General features: G+C 36.4%; 1 protein-coding gene and 1 pseudogene across 1 annotated transcript in view; one reads left to right on the top strand and one right to left on the bottom strand.

Moving 5' to 3' along the window:
- Window positions 1-904: 904 nt before the first annotated feature.
- Window positions 905-1,569, bottom strand: LOC102896184 (annotated as a pseudogene).
- Window positions 1,570-9,955: 8,386 nt separating this feature from the next.
- The window catches only part of SLC27A6 (solute carrier family 27 member 6), a 60,371-nt gene continuing 50,740 nt past the window's right edge, over window positions 9,956-19,586 (top strand). Inside the window, 6 exon segments of the mRNA XM_015590352.1 lie at window positions 9,956-9,974; window positions 9,977-10,275; window positions 10,278-10,314; window positions 10,317-10,433; window positions 19,110-19,151; window positions 19,154-19,309. Of these exon segments, the coding sequence (XP_015445838.1) occupies window positions 9,956-9,974; window positions 9,977-10,275; window positions 10,278-10,314; window positions 10,317-10,433; window positions 19,110-19,151; window positions 19,154-19,309 (670 nt within the window).

Consider the following 19,586-nt stretch of genomic DNA (forward strand, 5'->3'; position numbering starts at 1 on the left):
GATATGTGTCTCCTGGAGGCAACATATGGTTGGGTTTTGGTTTTTGATCCATTCTTCAACTCTGTGCCTTTTTATTGGTGAGTTCAATCTATTTACATTGAGGGTGATTATTGAAATACGAGGTCTTCTTATAGCCATTTTATCTTTTGCTTTCTGGTAACTCAGTGTTTCCATTGCTTCCTTGTCTTTTTGTTTCTGTTTTCTTTATTTTGATTGGCTTTTGTGGGTTTTGCCTCTGGTCTTTCTTATTTTATGTTATATACTTCAGTTCTGAATCTTTGGTGTGTGGTTACCATTATGAGTATGTAGAGGATTTATATAAATAGTAGTCCATTTTCTTCTGCATGTGACTTATCTCCATTCCCCTTTGTGAATTTGAATCTTTGAATCTTCCCCTTTTCTGTTATTGTTGTCTCAGTTTGTCCCTACGTATGCTGAATGTTCATTACTATCTTGCAATAGCAAATCTCTTCCTATTGTTTAAGTTTATAATGCCCTGTTCTTATTAAGGGTTGCACTCCTCTGCTTCTATCTGCCTGCTAGTTGCCTTACTCATATATTTTTTGTCATTTTATTTTAGGTAACCTGACCCCTTTCAGTATTTCCTGTAGTGCAGGTCTTGTAGTGGAGAATTCTCTCAATTTTTGTATGTCTGTAAATGTCTTTATTTCTCCTTCATATCTAAAGGAGAGTTTTGCTGAATACATTATCCTTTCTGGTAGTTCCTTTCATTTAAAAGTTTGCTGAGAAGTCTGAGGATAATCCAATGGGTTTTCCTTTTAGGTTACCATCTTCTTTTCTCTGGCTGCCCTGAGAATTCTTTCTTTCTCATTTGTTTGTTTGTTTATTTGTTTTTTGGTTGGTTGGTTGGTTTTGGTAGCAGTATGGTTTATTAAGCTGTACCTTAGTACAGGTGCTGGAGCTTGTCCATGGTGCTCTTGATGTATAAAGCCCAGATGTTCTGCCAGTTTTTGTTTTTGTTTTTTCGAGCAATGACACCAAGAAATTAACAGCTAAGTGGTTGTTGTACACAAGCTCATCATCTATCATCTTTACATGGCCAACAGCCACTGAGAGACACAGCACCTTCTTCATCTGGAACTTGATTGTGGATTTCACTTCATCGACTTTGGCCACCATATTCTCATTGTGGGTCAGCAAGGAAGGGAACTTGCCTGCCTTATTTAGGCCTTCGCCCAGGATTTGTGGGATATGCTCGATCAGAGACTCTGAAGCCAAAATGGTATCACACTGCTTGGCCAGCTTCTTGACCAGTTTCTTATTCTTGTTGAATTTTTTCAGTGCCTCAATATCCATGTAGGGAATATCCATAGCCTTAGCCTCATCACAGTGCTGCTGGTACTCCAGAACACGTATGGAGAACTTTGGGCAGGGAGTGGATTTAAGCCTGATGGTTCCTAAGAAGCGTTTGTCCTTCTGAGGGTCATAGTTCTTCAAACTGATCTGCAGCTCCACTGTCTCCAAAACCTTCCAGCACTTGCACTGGTTCCCATGCAGAACTTCCCACACCGACTCATGGAGGGTGTCGCGAGAGATTTTAAGGCTCATGATGCCTCCCGCCGCAAAATCCAGAAAAGAGCTCTTTGTCATTGATTTTTGATAATTTTAATGCAATGTGTCTTGGAGAAGGGTTAGGATAATTGGGTGTTCTGTTGACTTATTGAATTCCAAGCTCCAACTCATTCCTTAGATTTGGGAAATTGTCATCCACTATTTGTCTGAAAATGCTTTCTAGTCCCTGCTCCTTTTCCTCGCCTTCGATAATGCCCGTTATTCTTATGTTTCCTCTCCTGATGGTATCAGCTAGTTCTTGTATTTCTCTTTCATTATTTTTTACTCTTCCATTTCTCTCTTTTTCCTTCTGATTTATTTCTAGACTTCTGTCTTTGATATCACCGATCTTTTCCTCCGTTTGGTCGACTCTATTTACCAAGCTTGCTATTTCATTTTTCATCTCCTTCAGTGTGTTCTTCATCTCCAGAAGTTCTATTTGGTTCTTTTTGAGGGTTTCAATTTCCTTGCTAAAGAACTCATTCTCCTGATGTGTTTATTTTTTCAATTCCTGGAATCGTTGATATGAACTATTTTGGATCTCACTGGATTTTTTTCAAAAGTATCATCCTGAATTCTCTGTCATTTAAGTCACTTATTTCTTTGTCTTTAAGCTTATTTTCTGGAGATTTTTCTCTTTCTTTCTGAACTGCCTTGACGCCTTGGTTATTCATGGTGTTTAATGGACTATTTCTCCACCGGGGCATTAATGGAAATGTATTCTGCTTTTTTTCCAGAAAGAAGATTTATTATATAAAGGTCTCTCTTTAGCCTGTTGCTAAGATGGCATTTTTCTTTTGATTTCCAGTAAGTAGTGTCTAAGCCTCTTGGATCCCCGCTTTATATAAAGTCTTAATAATACCTTTTTCTTCTTATAAATATTCAATCGCACTCGCTACCCTCAGTCTCAGTCCCTGTCAGTGTTAGCAACAGTTTCAGTAGTGTTTGCTCAGATTCCACTGGAGCCTCACAGTGCTCGGTGTTGGAGGATATTGGGGGAGGTGCCCTCTGGGTTGGCAGATGGTGGCTGTGGCTCATCCTCGCATTTTACAACCGCAGTTGGTAATAATCAACTGTTGCTTCCCTACCGTCCCCACTTCTCTACCATTCTCACGTCTCTGCTTTCTGCTCTGATGCCTGGGCACTGCTGCTGTGTGGAGCTCGCAGCTCTCTCAGGCAGGGATGTTCAGAGAACCTACTGCACCTTCTCCCCTCCCCTTCCTCCTTCAGGGAGCTCCAGCTGCTAGGGGCAGCTTCTTTGTTTCTCCCAGTCTACCACCCAACACCCGGGGTTCTGACCTGTGGTAGCTCTTATGCATATATCCCTTGCTCAGATGTACTTGTGTGTAGGTTGTGTGTTTTTTTTTGGCAGGGGCGGGGGGAAGGGGAACAGTCGTTGGGTTTTAGCTTATTGTTGTTTCAAGGGGAGAGATCTGGGGACATCTCTCCCTCCTGCATGCTTCTGACATCACTTCTCACTAGAATTCTGTAGTCTTATATCATTTGATTTTGGAAGCCACACATAAAGACTGAGTGTGGATATCTGAGGACGAGTCATATCACGAGGTTAAATTAGGAAACCATGGCTAATATGAGTGTGAAAACCAATATGCAAGTCCACTGCAGACAGACCCCAAAAGTGCTTGGGCATCAAGAGCAAGTACAGAAAATTTCTTCAGTTCATCTGATAGACGAATATATTCTGCACATTGTGGATCATTATGTCAGGCGGGCATCACCAGGTGACCCTGAAGCCCAGATTCTATATGTTTAATATTGCTTGTAGTCCACCAGTATTATGTCAGGGCACAGGTACAGTGCCGGACATAAGCTTCTGTCATGAGAGATGACTTAATTAATATTCCTTCCAGAGCCTTGTCAAAGCTAGTGCTAAGTTGCATGAGGTACTCCTGTGCCTAAACTTTGACCAATTATGTGGCCAAATGACAACAGCCAGATTTAACTGTGCTTCTACCCTCCCCTGGGTAAGTCCTTTAGCCCAACGTCCTTCGAGCATGTTATTGCTGGAAGTTATGTCCCTTGTATTCTGATCTTTAAAGGATGTGAGTGACCGTGTTTGTTCTGGTTCTCAGATTGTTGGAATAGAGGCACAGAATCTGGCATTAATTCTGGAAACCCATAGTTGTGATAGAGTAGCAGGCTTTCTCCATCTGTTTTGGGGGGTCTTTCAGTGGCAAAAGAATGTATTTTCAAATTTGTTGTTCTAGTCATGAAAGCTCCTCTTTGAAAACGGTCCATATTTTGCCTTTTGAAATCTTTCTCTGGGTTCAAAAGCCAATTTTAGAGTTGACTAGTTATTATTTTTAGTGTGCATCAAAAATTTCTTTCCTTAACTTTTAGGTTTTCAGTTGATATTACATTGTGCAGTTCATGTTTATCATTAATTAAATGAGCCAAAATTTGTATGTGCTTCCTATAGCAAATCAGAATACACATTCTGATAATAATTTGGAGAATAATATCTCTTTGAAGAGTATAGTCTGGATTTTGAAGTCATGTTCCTGCCATATTTCTCATCTCTGAAAAGATCTGTTAATTTAATTTAGCTTTTGTTTTAAATATGTTTTTCTAATCTACTATATAATACAGGCTGGAATTTAGTATTGAAATATCATAAAGCAGGTATGGATTTTGAATTATATGGTTATACATAAAATAAAAGAAAAAATTACATTCAGTAGTAATGAAACACTTCAATAATAGTGTTAGAACACAGAACCAAAATGTTTACAATATATAACATAAATTAACATGTGTATATTTATGGGAACATTATTTATAGTCCCTGGTACTTCCAATTTAGTGAAAGAACTCTTATTAGAGATTTCTTTTGTGCTTTCTAAATACTCTCGAACATGGAAGGTGGGCATGCCAATGATACTACTGATATGGAGGGGAAATCTCACTATCCAAAAAAAAGCACAGATATGTTTACTCTTTGACTCAGCAATCTCATTGCTAGGAAGCTAACCTAAAGTTACACTGGCAAAGGTGTATACTATGTGCACAAACTCATTAATTGTAACACTATTTGTAATGGCAAAAGATTGAAAAGAACCCTATCAGTAGACATGAATTAAGTTATGATATCATGTAATTAAGTATATACAACCTTAAAGAAAATGAAAAGAATCTCTGCAAAATGGTAGATTGTGATCACTAAGATATATTAGTTGAAAAAAGCAATGTTCAGATTAGTGTATATAGCAAGCTAAGTTTCATAATCAGTAGTGATGATTAGTGACCAATAGTGAAATTAGTTGTCTAATACACAATAAACAGATATTATGTTTATCTTGATGTAATACAATATAAAGTACATAGCATTAGCTATGTAGTATTCTTATCAAACATGTTTAACATGATAATAAAATAAAATTAAAGGGCTCAAAGTATGTAAATCAAGTCTTTAGGTCTAATTACCAGTTTACATGAAATATAGGGGGAAAACGAATATGTTCATGGTTTAAAAAACAAAATTGAACTGAGCAAATTTGAAGATCTAATTGACTTTATTAAGCAATTCATGAATTGGATAACATCCCAGCTAGCAACTAAAAGGGAGTTCAAATGAATTGTACAAAATGGAAGATTTTTAAAAACTGAAAGAATATGGAACTATGAAGTTAAAAGAGTGGATTATTTTAGGCAAGGACACCTCCCCTAAAGAGAAGGCAGGAGATTTTATCAGGAAGATTGCTTTACTGGTGTTAATCAGAAAATTCCAGATTGATTGGTTTAAAACTCCACTCCTGGGAGAGGCTGAAACTGCAATTAGGTTACTTATTAAATTTTAATTTGGCGACATAGCAAGAGTGACTCTATTTTGGCCTGTTGTTTAACAAAGGAGAACATGAAGAAGCAATTAGACCAATGCAGAATGTGGAACACTCTGCAAGACCACTTACCAGTTATCTTTAACAAGGAAATGTCTTGGGAAGAGATAAAAAGGTTGTAATAAGGACTAGACTATATTAAAAGATAACTTAGACTTTAGAGATTGAATTGATTCTGGTTTTAGACCAACCAACTCCATAAGACATTTTGAAAGGAACTAAATATGGACTAAGAATTAGATGGTATTAAAAAATTGTTAATTTTACCAGATGTGATCATGGTATGGTAATTAGGTAGAGAACTGGTTGGTTTTTTTTTTTTTTTCAGAGATGTATTCAAAGATATTTAAGGTAGAAATGCCATGTTGTCTGTACTTAAAATTCCTCAGACAAAAAATAGTTGAAACAAATTGGGCAGAATATTAATCATGAAATCTAGGTAATGAATATATGATGGAGGAAGTCTTTTTTACCATTTATAACTTTATGAGTATTTAAATTTTTCATTTAATGAAAAGCTAAAAAACAAAATTAAAACAAAGAAATACCAATTGATTTGACTTCCCTGGTGCCTCTACTCCCTCTCTTGATATCTAGGGTCAGGCAAGAGCTGGAGTAGCTGCCTTGACTCCATAAGTGGAAGTTACAGGTTGATGTTGATGGAGTCGTGTCAGTCCTGGACTACTTTTCTACCAGCCCTGAACTACCTGCCTACCAAGGGAGAAATAATTATTATAATAATGCCATCAGGGAAAATTTAACTTTAAATGTTATAAATTTGCGTGATATGTCAAGAAATGAGATATATACTCTGAATCTCAGAAACTACCCTCCCTTCTCGCACCTTTGAGACTAAATCTTAGACCTTATGGGACATGCACAAATAGAGACCCATGGAGCAACTCACTGTGATATTCAGAACATTGTTAATTTCTAATAAAAGTTGTCAAAGAGTTTCTTTGACTTATCTCACTGATAATCAAATGACTTGTTTCCATGTAGGTAGCTTATAAAATAGAAATGAAGTTAACTTGAGGACTCAGAGTCAGTGGTAAAACTTTACATAAATATCTTTTCCAAACAGTACATTTCACCAACACTCAGGTAGGTGAAGTTATCAGAAACAGTAATATCAGGATCTAGAAAGCTATTTTTTTTTAATGAATAAAATAGATGTGTAAAATGTCTTCTTGGCAGGATTCTGATTGGCATAAATTTCTGCACATAATTTGTAGTCTGTGGCAAAAATGATAGTTAAATATTTAATATGTTTGAGAATTGTTTCCAAGACTATTATTACAGGATCACTTATTTGGTGCTATAAAGTTTTTATATCTCAAGAAGTGTTTGATGTGTCTAAGATATGTAGTCATGTTAATACCTCCCAACCCTCTAACAGCAGTCCTCATCTTTAATGTTGAGTTTGCTTCACAAGTCCTCATGAGGAATAATATTCTGGGCAATGATTTTTCATTAATACAGATTGTAGGAAGAGTAAGTTCAAAAACCAAGCTATGATCAGAGACTAAAATAGTGATTAAAACCTGAGCAGGCCCCTGTTCCTGGACAGAACTATAAAGGGGATGGATCTTACATTCAGCACTTTCACCCTCATTTTTAGAGCCATTCATCTCCTTCACATATCCATTTTACCCCTGTCCCCTTCCCCAAGTGCCAGCTGCAGTCTAGGTACTCAGAGCTTCTTGGCCCATTGCAAACACCCATTGTTGTGTTTTGGTACCAACATAGCATCATTTGGGTCCTTTATGAACCTCTTCCTTCTCACCAAAACCTCCAATAATCCAAAACATGACTACCATAGAATTCCATCATAATTCTTCTGGACACAAATAATTTGTCTGCACAAAGTCAGAATACTCAAGTTACAGTGATAAAATCCTATGGTCATAAGATAAGTCAGTGTCCATTGAATGATGCTATTCATTCAGTCTTTTATTCACTAAGTAATTCATCTTCAACAGAACTGAGGGAGTAGATGGGGGATTGGGAGTGGGTTCAAGAAGAAAATCAAATCAAAAATGGGAAAAAGGTAGAGGAGAGCAAAGGAAAAATTTTCTTTTTGCATTGATTTGCATTGTCACAATATTTATTTTCAAATAATGTTTAAAAAAAAAAAACCTTAAAACTTCCTTATTTCCAACAGGGGAATCTGAGAAATATTTCATTGTCCCTAATCGAAAATAATGTTAATAAATGTCTAGACTATTGTGTTTGTTTATTTCTCTTTATTTTAGTTAAATGATAAATTTACTCACTTGCAACGTATTGTCTTTCTCCTATTTTGCAATATTTAAAATTGTAATTAATAATTCTATCTATTTTACTTCATTGTCTTTGGAACTATTTGAAAATGAATATGTCATTTCTGAAAAAAAAAATAGGAACAGACACATGGGCCAACGTAAGAATGCACACAACGCATCCTATCTCAAGTTTTCATTGATTCTTTCTTTCATTGTAAGAGTTCAGGCATGAAATTGGTGTTGGCCAATATAAATTTTGGCAACATATGCTTGAAGTTCTTCCAATAAGTCAAATTGTCTCACATTTGTAGTGCCAAATATAATTCTCGACATATCAGTATTTAGTAAAAATTTAGTTCTAATGCCTTAGAATGGTGTCAGCAGGTCCATGATAAAATAAATAAGTGTACCACAATGAGTTTTTTATGAAGTTAATTTTATTATTTTGAAATATGGTCTTTTATTATCATGGTATTCTCTTCCTGTTGAAATAAATTCACCCTTTATGAAACATTGATAACAGTAAATAGTAATCATTTTAATGTGTGCTTAATGTTTCTAATTTAACAAAATAAAAAGATAGAAATCTTGTTTCTTTACTCACTTTCTTCCACTAGAGGACCGATTTTACTTATATTGGAAATCCAAAAGTTGTTTTCTAGGAGGTGACTGAATCAGACTAAGGCTAGGAGTGAAAAGGAGACAATTTCAAAGATACTTTTCAAGTTGTAGACTAATTTTCCCAGTTGTAAACTACTTGATCCTAATACTTATTCTTTTAACTGAAAAGATGCTTCCAAATTGAACAGAGTAAATTCAGAGTAAATTTAGACAAAGTGTTTTATTCATCTACACAAAAGGGTTTTAAGAGCCTGTCTTCTGGGCTTTTCACTGTAACTTCGAGTAACCCTTTTCAGATTACTAAACCAGTCTTTGGAGTTACCAGTTTTTTCTTTCTTAGGAAATCTGAGGTTAGCTAGAATCCAGCTGCAGAACATTAGGCGGAAGAAGCTTGATAATGTGAGGCCATGTTTAATGCTTTTAGTATGTGCAGTTAACCATTTATACACTCTTCTTTAAAAGCAGAGAGCTAGAGTGATAGTGTCTGCAAAGAAAAAGAATGTGTAATTAAATGCCTCTCGGTTTTTTATTTTCAGTAAAATTTCGTCATCGTATAAAATGTTATTGTTATTTGCTACTACCTGTTTCCTCTCTACTTCTCTTGGCCTCCTTCAGAATCCTTAGTTTGAAGTTCGAATAAGTTTTTAAATGATCTAACTGAAAAAAAACGTTTTGTTATTTTTAAGGACAGGGAATAGTCAATATTGCATACTTTTTAAAAAATATATGGATGTAGATATGGACTTAAGCTCCAATACCAATCAATATTTTTAGAAATTTTGTGAAAAGCACTATCTCGGCACTCTAAGCATAGAATGCTAATATAAATGTCAATACCAACCTATTAATATGTTTTCAAAAATACTTTATGTAGAACCAATTTTGTGGTGTTTTATATACAAACAAGTTCAATTCATAGCTCACTAGAGCGCTCTTTCTCTCTCTCTCTCTCTCTCTCTCTCTCTCCAATTCATAGCTCACTAGAGCGCTCTCTCTCTCTCTCTCTCTCTCTCTCCAGCTTTGCTTTCTGTAATTGCTTAGTTCCCTTAATTCTTTATTGATTTAATAAATAAACAACTCTGACCCAGTGCTAGCACCCTGGTTTTCCTTGACTCATGACATGCCTTCTGGAACCCCTGTCTTTCCCCCCATGGGACTGTCCAGTTCCCCGCAAGAGGCCCCAGTCTTGGCACAAGGGCTGGGGTGGCTAGATGAGCGCCAAGGGAGGAGCCAGTGGGGCGGAACCCGAGCCGTTCCAGGGACCAAGCAGTCGGAGCTGCGGTTGGCCCGGAGCCTGGAGTAGAGAGAGAGGCGGACAACACCCTCGCCGCAGACTGGAGTAGAGATAAACCAGTCCCAAGGACGCTCGGAGGGGAACTGAGCCTGGGATAGGAGGCAGCTTATCGGGCGGGCGCGGTGGTCACCTAGGAGCAGTTCGCGGTCACGGGTGTGTCAGAGCCCAGCGCTGAGCACAGCGAGGAGCGCAGCGAGGGCGGCGCTGCTGGACCGCGATCCCTCTGATAGCTCGCTGTCGCCACCCCAGCTTCTCCAGGCGTCAATTGAGCCTGCAAGTTGCAGCTTCCGGGTAGAGGAAAACGTCAAGGCTGAGATCCGAGCGGCCTTTCTGGACCTGTGGCCCCCATGCTTCCGTCGTGGCTATCAGACTCGGGGCTGGAATGATCTTACTGCACTTCCTGCAGAAACTCCTGTTCCCTTACTTCTGGAAGGACTTCTGGCACCTGATGAAGCTGACACGCTATAGAATCCAGATAGAGCTGTACCTTGGGAAAGGGGACGTGGTCACTGTCCTGGATAGATTTCTGAGCCATGCCAAGAAGCGATCCAAGAAACCTTTCATCATCTACGAGGGAGACATCTACACCTATGAGGATGTGGACAAAAGGAGTAGCAGAGTGGCCTATGTCTTCCTGAGCCATTCCACGCTGAGAAAAGGGGACACTCCGTGGCCCTGCTAATGACCAATGAGCCCCACTTCGTCCAGACTTCGGCCTGGCTAAACTGGGCTGCGTGGTGGCCTTCCTCAGCTCCAACTTTCACTCCAACTCCCTCCTGCATTGCATCCGCAGCTGTGAGCCCAGGGCCGTCGTAGTAGGCGCAGGTAGAGTGTGGAGTATAGTCAACTTCTGCAGGATGTCAAACCGCCTTTCCTTTTTTGTTAGAACAGTGCACAACTAATACTTTGGGTGTGTGATGAAGTAAATGTGCATGTTACAAAATAATTTTACAAGTCTATAATTTTACAATTCTATGACTGGCATTTTAATACCCCCTCTCTCACTACAATTACTTACTCTGTTGTAGATTAGTAAATATGAAGACAGTTTCAGAAAACTTTTATGAAATCTCTGCTTCTAACTATTTTAGGAAGGTGCAGTTTTACTGCCATTGATAGCTCATTGATTCATTGAGTGCAAGAACACACACACACAGAGAACTCAGTTCTAAACTTTACAGAGCTGACAAAATTGTTTGATGAGCAGGAAAGTTATCTTGACCTAATTGCTAAATACCTACTTGTCTCTAATAGTAACACTATCAAGGTTGATTACATTTGCAAAACAAATACGTTTAATTTGAAGTGCATGGATTCCTGTCTTCATGTTTGCTCTAATTCTGCACCGCCTGCATGCTAGGAATTGCCTAGCAAGGTTGGGCTCCCACTTCCCAGCCAGTGGGCGGGTTCTTGGCAGAACTGAGCCCTCTTTCTCTCTCTTCACCTGTCCCTATCTGTGCATCATTTCTTTCTTTCAGTAAATTCTAATCTTCTTTCCCCACATACACAATATGAGTATCCAAGTCAGGCTTTGGATACACATGTTGACACTGAACTAAGAAGAAAAGTCTGGTTGAGTGCCTAATTAACAAGGAACCTAGAAAGATGGGCTGCATTACAAATTGAAGTATGAAAAATGATACTTATTCTCTGAACTGTAGCAATAGTAGGATAAAGAGTCACACAGAATTTTGATAACATGGTGAAACAACATGTACTACTTGTTTAGGGGCAAATGATAATGTGAATACAGTATGAAAATATGTCACAGTTCATCTCTGGATATACTCTGACATTTAATTCCATTTCCCTTATTATTGCTCATACTGATTTGGTTTGCAGTTTCTGACGCAAATCTAAAACTCAAATTGTGCTAAAAATTGATAAAGCCATAAATTCCCTTTAGAAAGGAAAACTAATGGGGCCACGGTATCCCTGAAAAGATCTCTGTGGCCATGATGTTGAGGTCGACATGAGAACCATCCCATAACCAGTCCCCTGAGGGCCTCCTAACATGCACAGGGTCAGTTACCTCTCAAAATTGAGTAGTCAAACTTTGCTGTTGACTGAGTTGTTTATTAATTAGGACCAATTAATTTTGCAGTTTTACTTGTGCCTGCTTTTCCATTGCTTGCCAATAACTAATATCATTGTTTCCTTGTTTTTGTTTTTAACAATAAGTCATTTTTATATGTAAAAGCTCCTTTGAGATGCTGGAGTTGTAAGCCCAAACTATTTAGTCTATTTGCTGGGTAAGTATGTAGCTGGAGAAATCGACCTTAAATCTTACTAACAGTTCTTTTTAACATACCTCCACAATATATAAATTACATGTTTTTCAAATATAGGACAATTCTATTTTGATTAATTATTATATTTTTTTATAAAACATAGCTTACATCACAGTCATTTTTCTGTATTTGAAGCTCTTACCACATAACTATATTCTTGGCATCTCGATTCTAATCAATGAACAATATATACATATAGTTTTTAGAATTTTAAATTTCAGAGGTCTTAGATAATAATTGGATGTTTCTGATGGATGTGTACTGTTAAATTATTTTATCCCCAGGGGGTGTATATGGAGTTGGAAAGATCAGTCAAGTGGTTTAGGCAGAGATAAGCCTGACAGACCTGGATTTCATTTATGGTCTGCCATTTCTTAACTGTGATCGAACATTTGATCGGCTGCCCTAGGCTCACTTTACTTAGTTGTAAAATGGTGATAATGCCATCTACTTCACAGTGTAATTCTGAAAATTAAATAACATAGCTTTCGTAAAGTGGCTAGCTGAGTGCCTGGTATGTACTAATTAGATCCTTGATGATTTGAATAGTTGCTATTATTATTATTGAGGCATCTGAGGCTTTTAATAAGGGATCTCATTTAAATTTTGCTGCTACAACCTAGTTTGGTGTTAGGCATAAGAAAGGCTAGTAAGGAGTTTGTTTGGAATAGGACCTTGAACACTTTACTTTGGCACGTTTCAACAAACCTTTTTTTTTTTCTAGAAGTTATATAAGAACCAGTTTCCAAAAGGTTTTATAGTCCAGATAGTGTCCATGGTGATAAGTTAAGTTTCAGTCATGGCAGGTGTCTGAAAATTCCATCTCCTGGAAGAAGCCAAAGGAAAATTATCAGCTAAGCCTACCCAGGCAAATGTTATTTTTGCTGTTACTGTCATTAACAAACATATCAACAGTTGCCGTTTACTTAAGGCTAATGGTGTAAAAGGCACCCTCAGTGATCCTCAGAGGCAGATACAGAGCCATATTTTGGAGACTGAGAGAGAAAGAAAGTCACTAGGGTGTCGAGAGTGACATGACTTAGTAGATTCTAGCGCAAAGACTCAAAACCTGGTGTAAGCCTGTGCTGTACTATATAGTCCAACACAGTTCTGGGGGCTGTCAATCCCCTTATGATATAACTGAAAAAATTTTCATTCCAGTTATATAAATATAGTAAAGTAAAAGTTGCCAATATTAAGACATCAGGCTTTTTATATGCAGATAACTAGAAAAATTAAAATATTTATAAAATTAATATTCCTTACTCTCATAGTCTGAACACTCAAAAATACTTGCAAAGAAGTTTTATATCTGTGTAGTTTGGTTTAGAAGGTATGTCACGTGGCATCCAAAATTTCCCTGGAAAATGTTAGCACTTACTGAAAATTAGTCTTAGATTAAACCTACTTCCCCCTCCCTCGCCATATTTCAACTCTGATATTGCTAATAGTGCCTGCTGCCAAGATTATCATCTACTTACATATTCTTTTCTCTTTACTTAGAACAAACAGAAAATGTAGTGATGCTTATATACCATTTTAGAAAGTATATGTAATTATATCCTTTGACATATTGAGCCATAATGATGATGATGATGATAATAATAATAATACCTTCCATTTTTAAAGTGCTTTATAAAAATCAAAGTGTTTTTATACATATTACTTTATGTGATCCTCAACATAGCCTTGTTTAAAAGATGAGGATAGCGTGGTTAAAGTGGACAAGTAATCTCCTCTAGCTCAAACATCTAGGAGAGGTAGTGTGGGGATGTAGTGCACACTTTCTGATGCTAAATCATAAAAACTTGTTGGATGCACTTTTGTCTTTGTCCACCTTCCTGCTCTTTTTTATTCCCTCATCTCCATCTTTCCCCTTTCTCTCCCCTTTCCTTACTCTGCTCCTTTTCTTTCTCTCTCTATCACCTTCCATCTCTCCATCCACTTTCTTTCAGAGCTTTTTACACTAAGCTGTCCTATCTCAGGAGTGCTATAGCTATGCACAGAAACCCATGGAATGGTAAAGTTTTATTAGCCAATTCACAAACAGCTTTTTATGTGGCTTTGAGGAGTAGGCCAAGAACGTAGATGTAAGCTCTTTGAGCTGAGGAAGTTTGTTTCGTTCACTGATAAATTCTCAGAATTTAATGCAAAGGAGATGTTCAATAACTATCGATTACCGGGACGAATGAATGAATAAATGACCTAATAAAAAACGTATGTATGGGCATTATTAAATAAAGTAACTGTATTTACTTACAAAGTGTTGCTAATAAATTTTCCCTCTGCTGTGCACTTGGTAACTGATTTTGAGAGTAGCTATATCAATGGAATTTCTTTATTGTGTTATTTATATCAATGACACCCTAGAATCATGACACCGCAGAGATAGAGTGTTTTAGACACTCTAAACATCCACAAAATTTCAGATTTATTTGTATGTACATATTTTGCTCTCCTTTGTCAATATAACACATATCGAATCATTATAATTATAAATATATAACTTAAAAAAATATGTTCATATTACCCTGAACTCTTTTACTTTAGATTCAGTAGCATTTTGTGCCTCGACATGTTTAGAAAGGTTTTTGATGTCTGTTAACAAGAAGTAAAAGTTCTTCGTTAGGTCTTTACAATAACAAATGCAGCCTTGCCCTGTTTTCATGAACTTCCATTCAGTCTATGCAGGGCAAACGTTCCATCCAGTTAACAAACATACCATTGTAATTCTCCTAATGACTTTCAACCATAAAAGCATCTGCTTTTTAAAGACTAAGAGAAAGAGTTAGAGGGAAAATAAAGACCCTTTAAGTTTTGTAGAAAGTAATGTGTATTCAGACAGATAAGATACATGGTTAATTTGAACTTTTATTTTATCCATGTACTATGATATCCTGGCATATATCTATTTTAATTTTCAGAGAATTTCTATATTTTTACTTACATTAGTAGAATGAATAGTTGTTTTGCCTTTTTTTTATTTTAGACTCAGTTAGATCAAAGATTACCTCTATTCTAAAAGAATAAACTGATTTTGATAAGAAGTTTAAGTGGCTTCATGGTTCATTAGCTGGAAAAGACAGTGTCCTAAGCACTGATGATGCCTGGCATATCCTTTACTCATCATGGAGACGCTGACCCTGGGGTCTTATTTACAATATCTCCTGAACATGTGTTTCCTGTGAGAGAATGATGCTTAATACTGGCAGGAGCAAAAATGATTTAAAGGGAGGTTGCCTCCTCAGACAAGGGGCATAGCTGAATGAGAGAAATACACATCTTGGAGTCAAGTGAACATGGGCTTGAGTCCTAACTCTGCCATTAACTGACCGCTAACACAAAGCAGATGATGATCAATGAATATTATTGGGTCCTGTGTGACTTAAAAGTAAAGGACACAACAGAATGCTTGGACCATATCTTATGTTCAGTAAATGCTTACCATAATTATTTTTTATTGCATGGTAGCAGAGACATATATGCAAGTAAGAAGTCAGTCTTGCCCGAGTCTCTTGGTTTGAGATTTGCAGAGGGCTATGTAGAGGGAGATCCAGGCATATGGCATATGACCAGAGGAAACTGGTTTTAAGCAGCTGTCCTGTCCTCCCCCAGTAACAGTATAGTCATTTATACCTTCTAACCCTCAGAGGCCAGGGCTGGAATGTTGTTAGACACAAGTTAGAAGCTGGATGGTCAGCTCTTCTCTAGCCAAAAAGAAGATTGTTCCATTTATAACCAAGAAGGCATGTGGCAAATACCCCTGATGGGGTCTGACTCTTGCAAAAACACCATCTTGGAATTGCCTTTTTTTAAATATATACTTTACTTACTGAAAAATAATAAACCAGATACATCATGCTATTGTGGTCCCATTTGAGTAATAATTATGCATTGGTAATAGGAGCTATGTTGGAAATAATGTCAAATGAAGAGTTCTACTTTTTACTTTCTTGCACAATTTTGCCTGTCCTTAAAAAGATATGGAAACAGCTGAGAGTGAAAACACATAAACTCACTTACAAATTTATGTGCATATATTCAGGGCAGTTAGAAAAATTGTTTCAAGGAAGAATACATAATCACAATTGAAAGACTAGTGCTCCCATGCACTTCTTAGGATTATAATGATTATTAATAAACTAATATTTATAAAACAGCTGATACATTTTTCATGATGAAATGAGTTTCTGGCCTCATATGAAGTATTGGTATCTACATTATGACATGAATTGCTTTAGGACATTGCTTACTTATGTGTCAGTTTTCTTAAAAATTATAACCTGCCCATGCAGTCTATGAAAAATCCATAGAGCTGTTGGATGGTAGTTATAAGCATGTGGTGAGATTTATAATTCCACTTTGGATTCTGTGTGAATATGGCTTTGTAGTACAGAAAACTCAAGTTGACCATTTATAGTTGAGTATTATATTTGTTTTATTAACATAAAAGTTTAAAGTTTAAATGTTTGCCAATGTATTAAGAGCTATAAGCAATATCGTTGAAATTATTAGCTTGTTTTATGTAGAATAAGATAATTTAAAGAGTTTTTAATGCACTATGAATTATATAATTCACACTAATGGCATATTAGAGGGATATATTAAATTTTTAGTCACTAATTTTACAGTCTCAGAAATTTGAAGAGATATAATGATAGTGTAGAAACAAGAAAATTCATACAAAAAGTGCTGAAGGATTGTAAGGAGAGAGAATAATTTACCGGTTTTTGTGCTTGCAACCCCACCTTACTCAGTGCCTTGCATATGCAAGAAACAATATGTATTTTTTGGAAGAATTTATTGCTTTCAAGAGAGATCGAGCCTTCTCCTATAACGTAGACTCTATTAAAGGTTATAGAATATTCAACTGTCTCATTTTCTTGTGGTAGTTTACTGTCGAGACCTATTTACAGTGGATCCCATAGGCAGAGTTCAATTCTATAACCAGATATCTATACAGCCCCTATAGTGTGTGTGCCAGGTGCAGTCAGCCAAAGGATGGAATAGGACACACATCATTCTTTTGAGGCACTGACAATTTTATAGATTTCAATGGCGGTACATGTCGCTAAATCTTCATGAAACACAGCCAAGTTTCCTTGAAGTATTTAAGCAAGTACTAGTTTGTGTCGCGACTTAATATATCAAAATGACTCTAAAACTTTTCACCTTATTAAGAAAAATTGACAGTGATAAGTAAATAATGATTCTTTATGCTCTACATGACTTTTCACTTTTTAAATTTAAATTTTCACTATCCTCACCCACATTTTCTACCACTATTGAATAAATACTTTTGTTAGATGAAATTCTACTTGAAAATTCTAAATGTCTCGGCTAAATCAATTTAATTTTAATGTATGAAGGAAATTAAATTGTATCTCCTCTGACTCTTAGTGATGTGCTCATTTTTTTTTTCTTGTAAAAGTCAACACTCTTTGTAAACACTGTTTCTTTAGACTCTATAATTCCAACAAAGATTTTGGGCCACAATTAATCACAGTTAACTTTCTTTGCACTTGTTTTGCCAATTTAGACATACATATCACTAAGAACATATAAAAGATTATGCTGTTGATTTACAATTCCAGGTGAGAGATTTGAAATTAAAGTAATGAAAACAGTCAGTTCCGAGACTTGTACTTAGACATGCCAAATTCCAGATAGTCTTTAAAACAAAATCAAGTACCAAAAGATAAAAGGAAGTAGAAAGTCTAGATCATTTGCTTGTCTTGCATTTTCATTTATTTATGACTTGTCCTCCTCCCAGCATACCTTGTGATTTTTCACTTCTCCTTTTTACCAAAGCAACCTGTATACAGCAGCTTGCTGCGTATGCTCAGTAGAACTAGATATTTTCTCTGGACTCTTACTGTTTGCTTTATTTGGATTTGTTATAGAAATAAAAATTAATTTAAAGAATGTCAAGTCCCTATCTGCCTACCACCCATGACATATCAATTCCTTATCATTTTCTGTTTCCTTCGTTTTCTTGCAAGTTTTAATTGTAAACTGCCTAATCCCACTTGATGTATTTTCTTGCTGCCTCTTTGTGATCAATCTGGATTATACATTTTGAGGAAGTAAATCATGAGTTTTTCTCAAGTGCATTGTTTTATAGTAGAACTAAACAGTGACTGACATATAGCTTTTTGAAATAACCAGATACTGATTCATGTTTCTAGGAAAATGTTTAATGCAGCACCCTGGATTCAGCTTCAAAGCAGACTATATCTTGTGGTTATTTGTAAAGTTTTGTTAAAAACTTAGAAAAAAAAAATCATTGTTTAGGTGGAAAGGTCCATATTTTTATGTACTTGAGCATTCTGACCAGGGCATATTTTATATTTAATAACGTTATTTTTTAATTATTGATTTCTTTTCTAAGGTAATGTATAAAGTTTAAAGTTAGACTTGGATTAGAATAAAAACATTTTACTGTCCACCAACTTGTGATCTTGCTGTATTAATTTCCTAGAGCTGCTATAATGAAGTACCACAAATTAGGTAACTTAAAACAACAGAAATTTATTCCCTCACAGTTGTGAGGGCTAGAAATCCAAAATAAAATGTCTGTCGGGCCATGCTCATCTCAAGGATCTAAGGAAGAATCTTTCCTTGACTCCTTATAGCTTCCGGTGGTTACTAGCAATCTTTGGCATTTCTTGTGTTAACTTTAAAAGGCCAGTGGCATCTCTAGATCTCCTCACTTTACTTTGGCTCTAAACTGGTCTCTAAGACATAATGATCTTATGATTCCAGAGTGGTTAGGGGATTCTCCCAAATGTATTGCATTATAGTAGAACTAAACAGTGACAGTGACAGACAGATGACTTTTTGGAATAATGAGCTACTGAGCTGTATTTCAAGGACAATGTTTAGTGCAGTATCCCGAATTTAGATTTAAAGCAGAGTATAAAAATAGTTGTATTTAAAAATTGGGAAAAAACTTAGTCTGGATAATGGAATTTCCAAAATCGATATGAATTGGCCTATTTGCATTGGTTAAATCAAGTGATAACCAGATTTCCTTTTCAGCTGGTCCTGTTGAAACGGAATCATGAAATGGCTTTGATGTTACCTATCCAACATGAAAAACAGCATTGTATTTACATTTTATTCCCATTCCAACACATAAAAGAAAACACACAGCAAATGGTTTGAGATTTATGTTTTGTTTATCTATTCCTAATCTTTTGGTTTTTAGATTTGCTTAAAACTATAGAAGAAATTCTTCCCAGCCTCCCAGCCTCTTCAGTGTTTGGGGGATGAAAGATTCTCTTCCACAAGGTGTAATTTCACGCAAAGAAAAACTGAGCACAGCATCTGACAAGCAAGTGCCATGCAGCCACCATGTCACCTCAAGCCTCAACTCTTATCTTTATATTTTTACCTCTGGAACAACAGGTATGATCCATTTCTTCTTCAAACTTAAAAAGAAAGCAACACTGTTAGGCAACATTCTACCATGAGTAGTGACATGAACTTTAACTTGGTAAGTCACCATGTTCACTTGCCTGTTGATTCAAGTTTAGTAGTACTAAGAGCATTGGAATATCTGAAGACTTTGACCTGGCCTAGTGGCTCAGAGTATGAAATTTGGCCAGTTTTTTGGCAAGATCTTTGCTAGCTTTTCTGTTCCTTAGATTCCTGATATATAAAATGAAGAGATTAGTTTAAATAG

Source organism: Pteropus alecto, unplaced genomic scaffold (assembly GCF_000325575.1).
Source record: "Pteropus alecto unplaced genomic scaffold, ASM32557v1 scaffold20, whole genome shotgun sequence".
In the NCBI taxonomy this organism is placed as follows: Eukaryota; Metazoa; Chordata; class Mammalia; order Chiroptera; family Pteropodidae; genus Pteropus; species Pteropus alecto.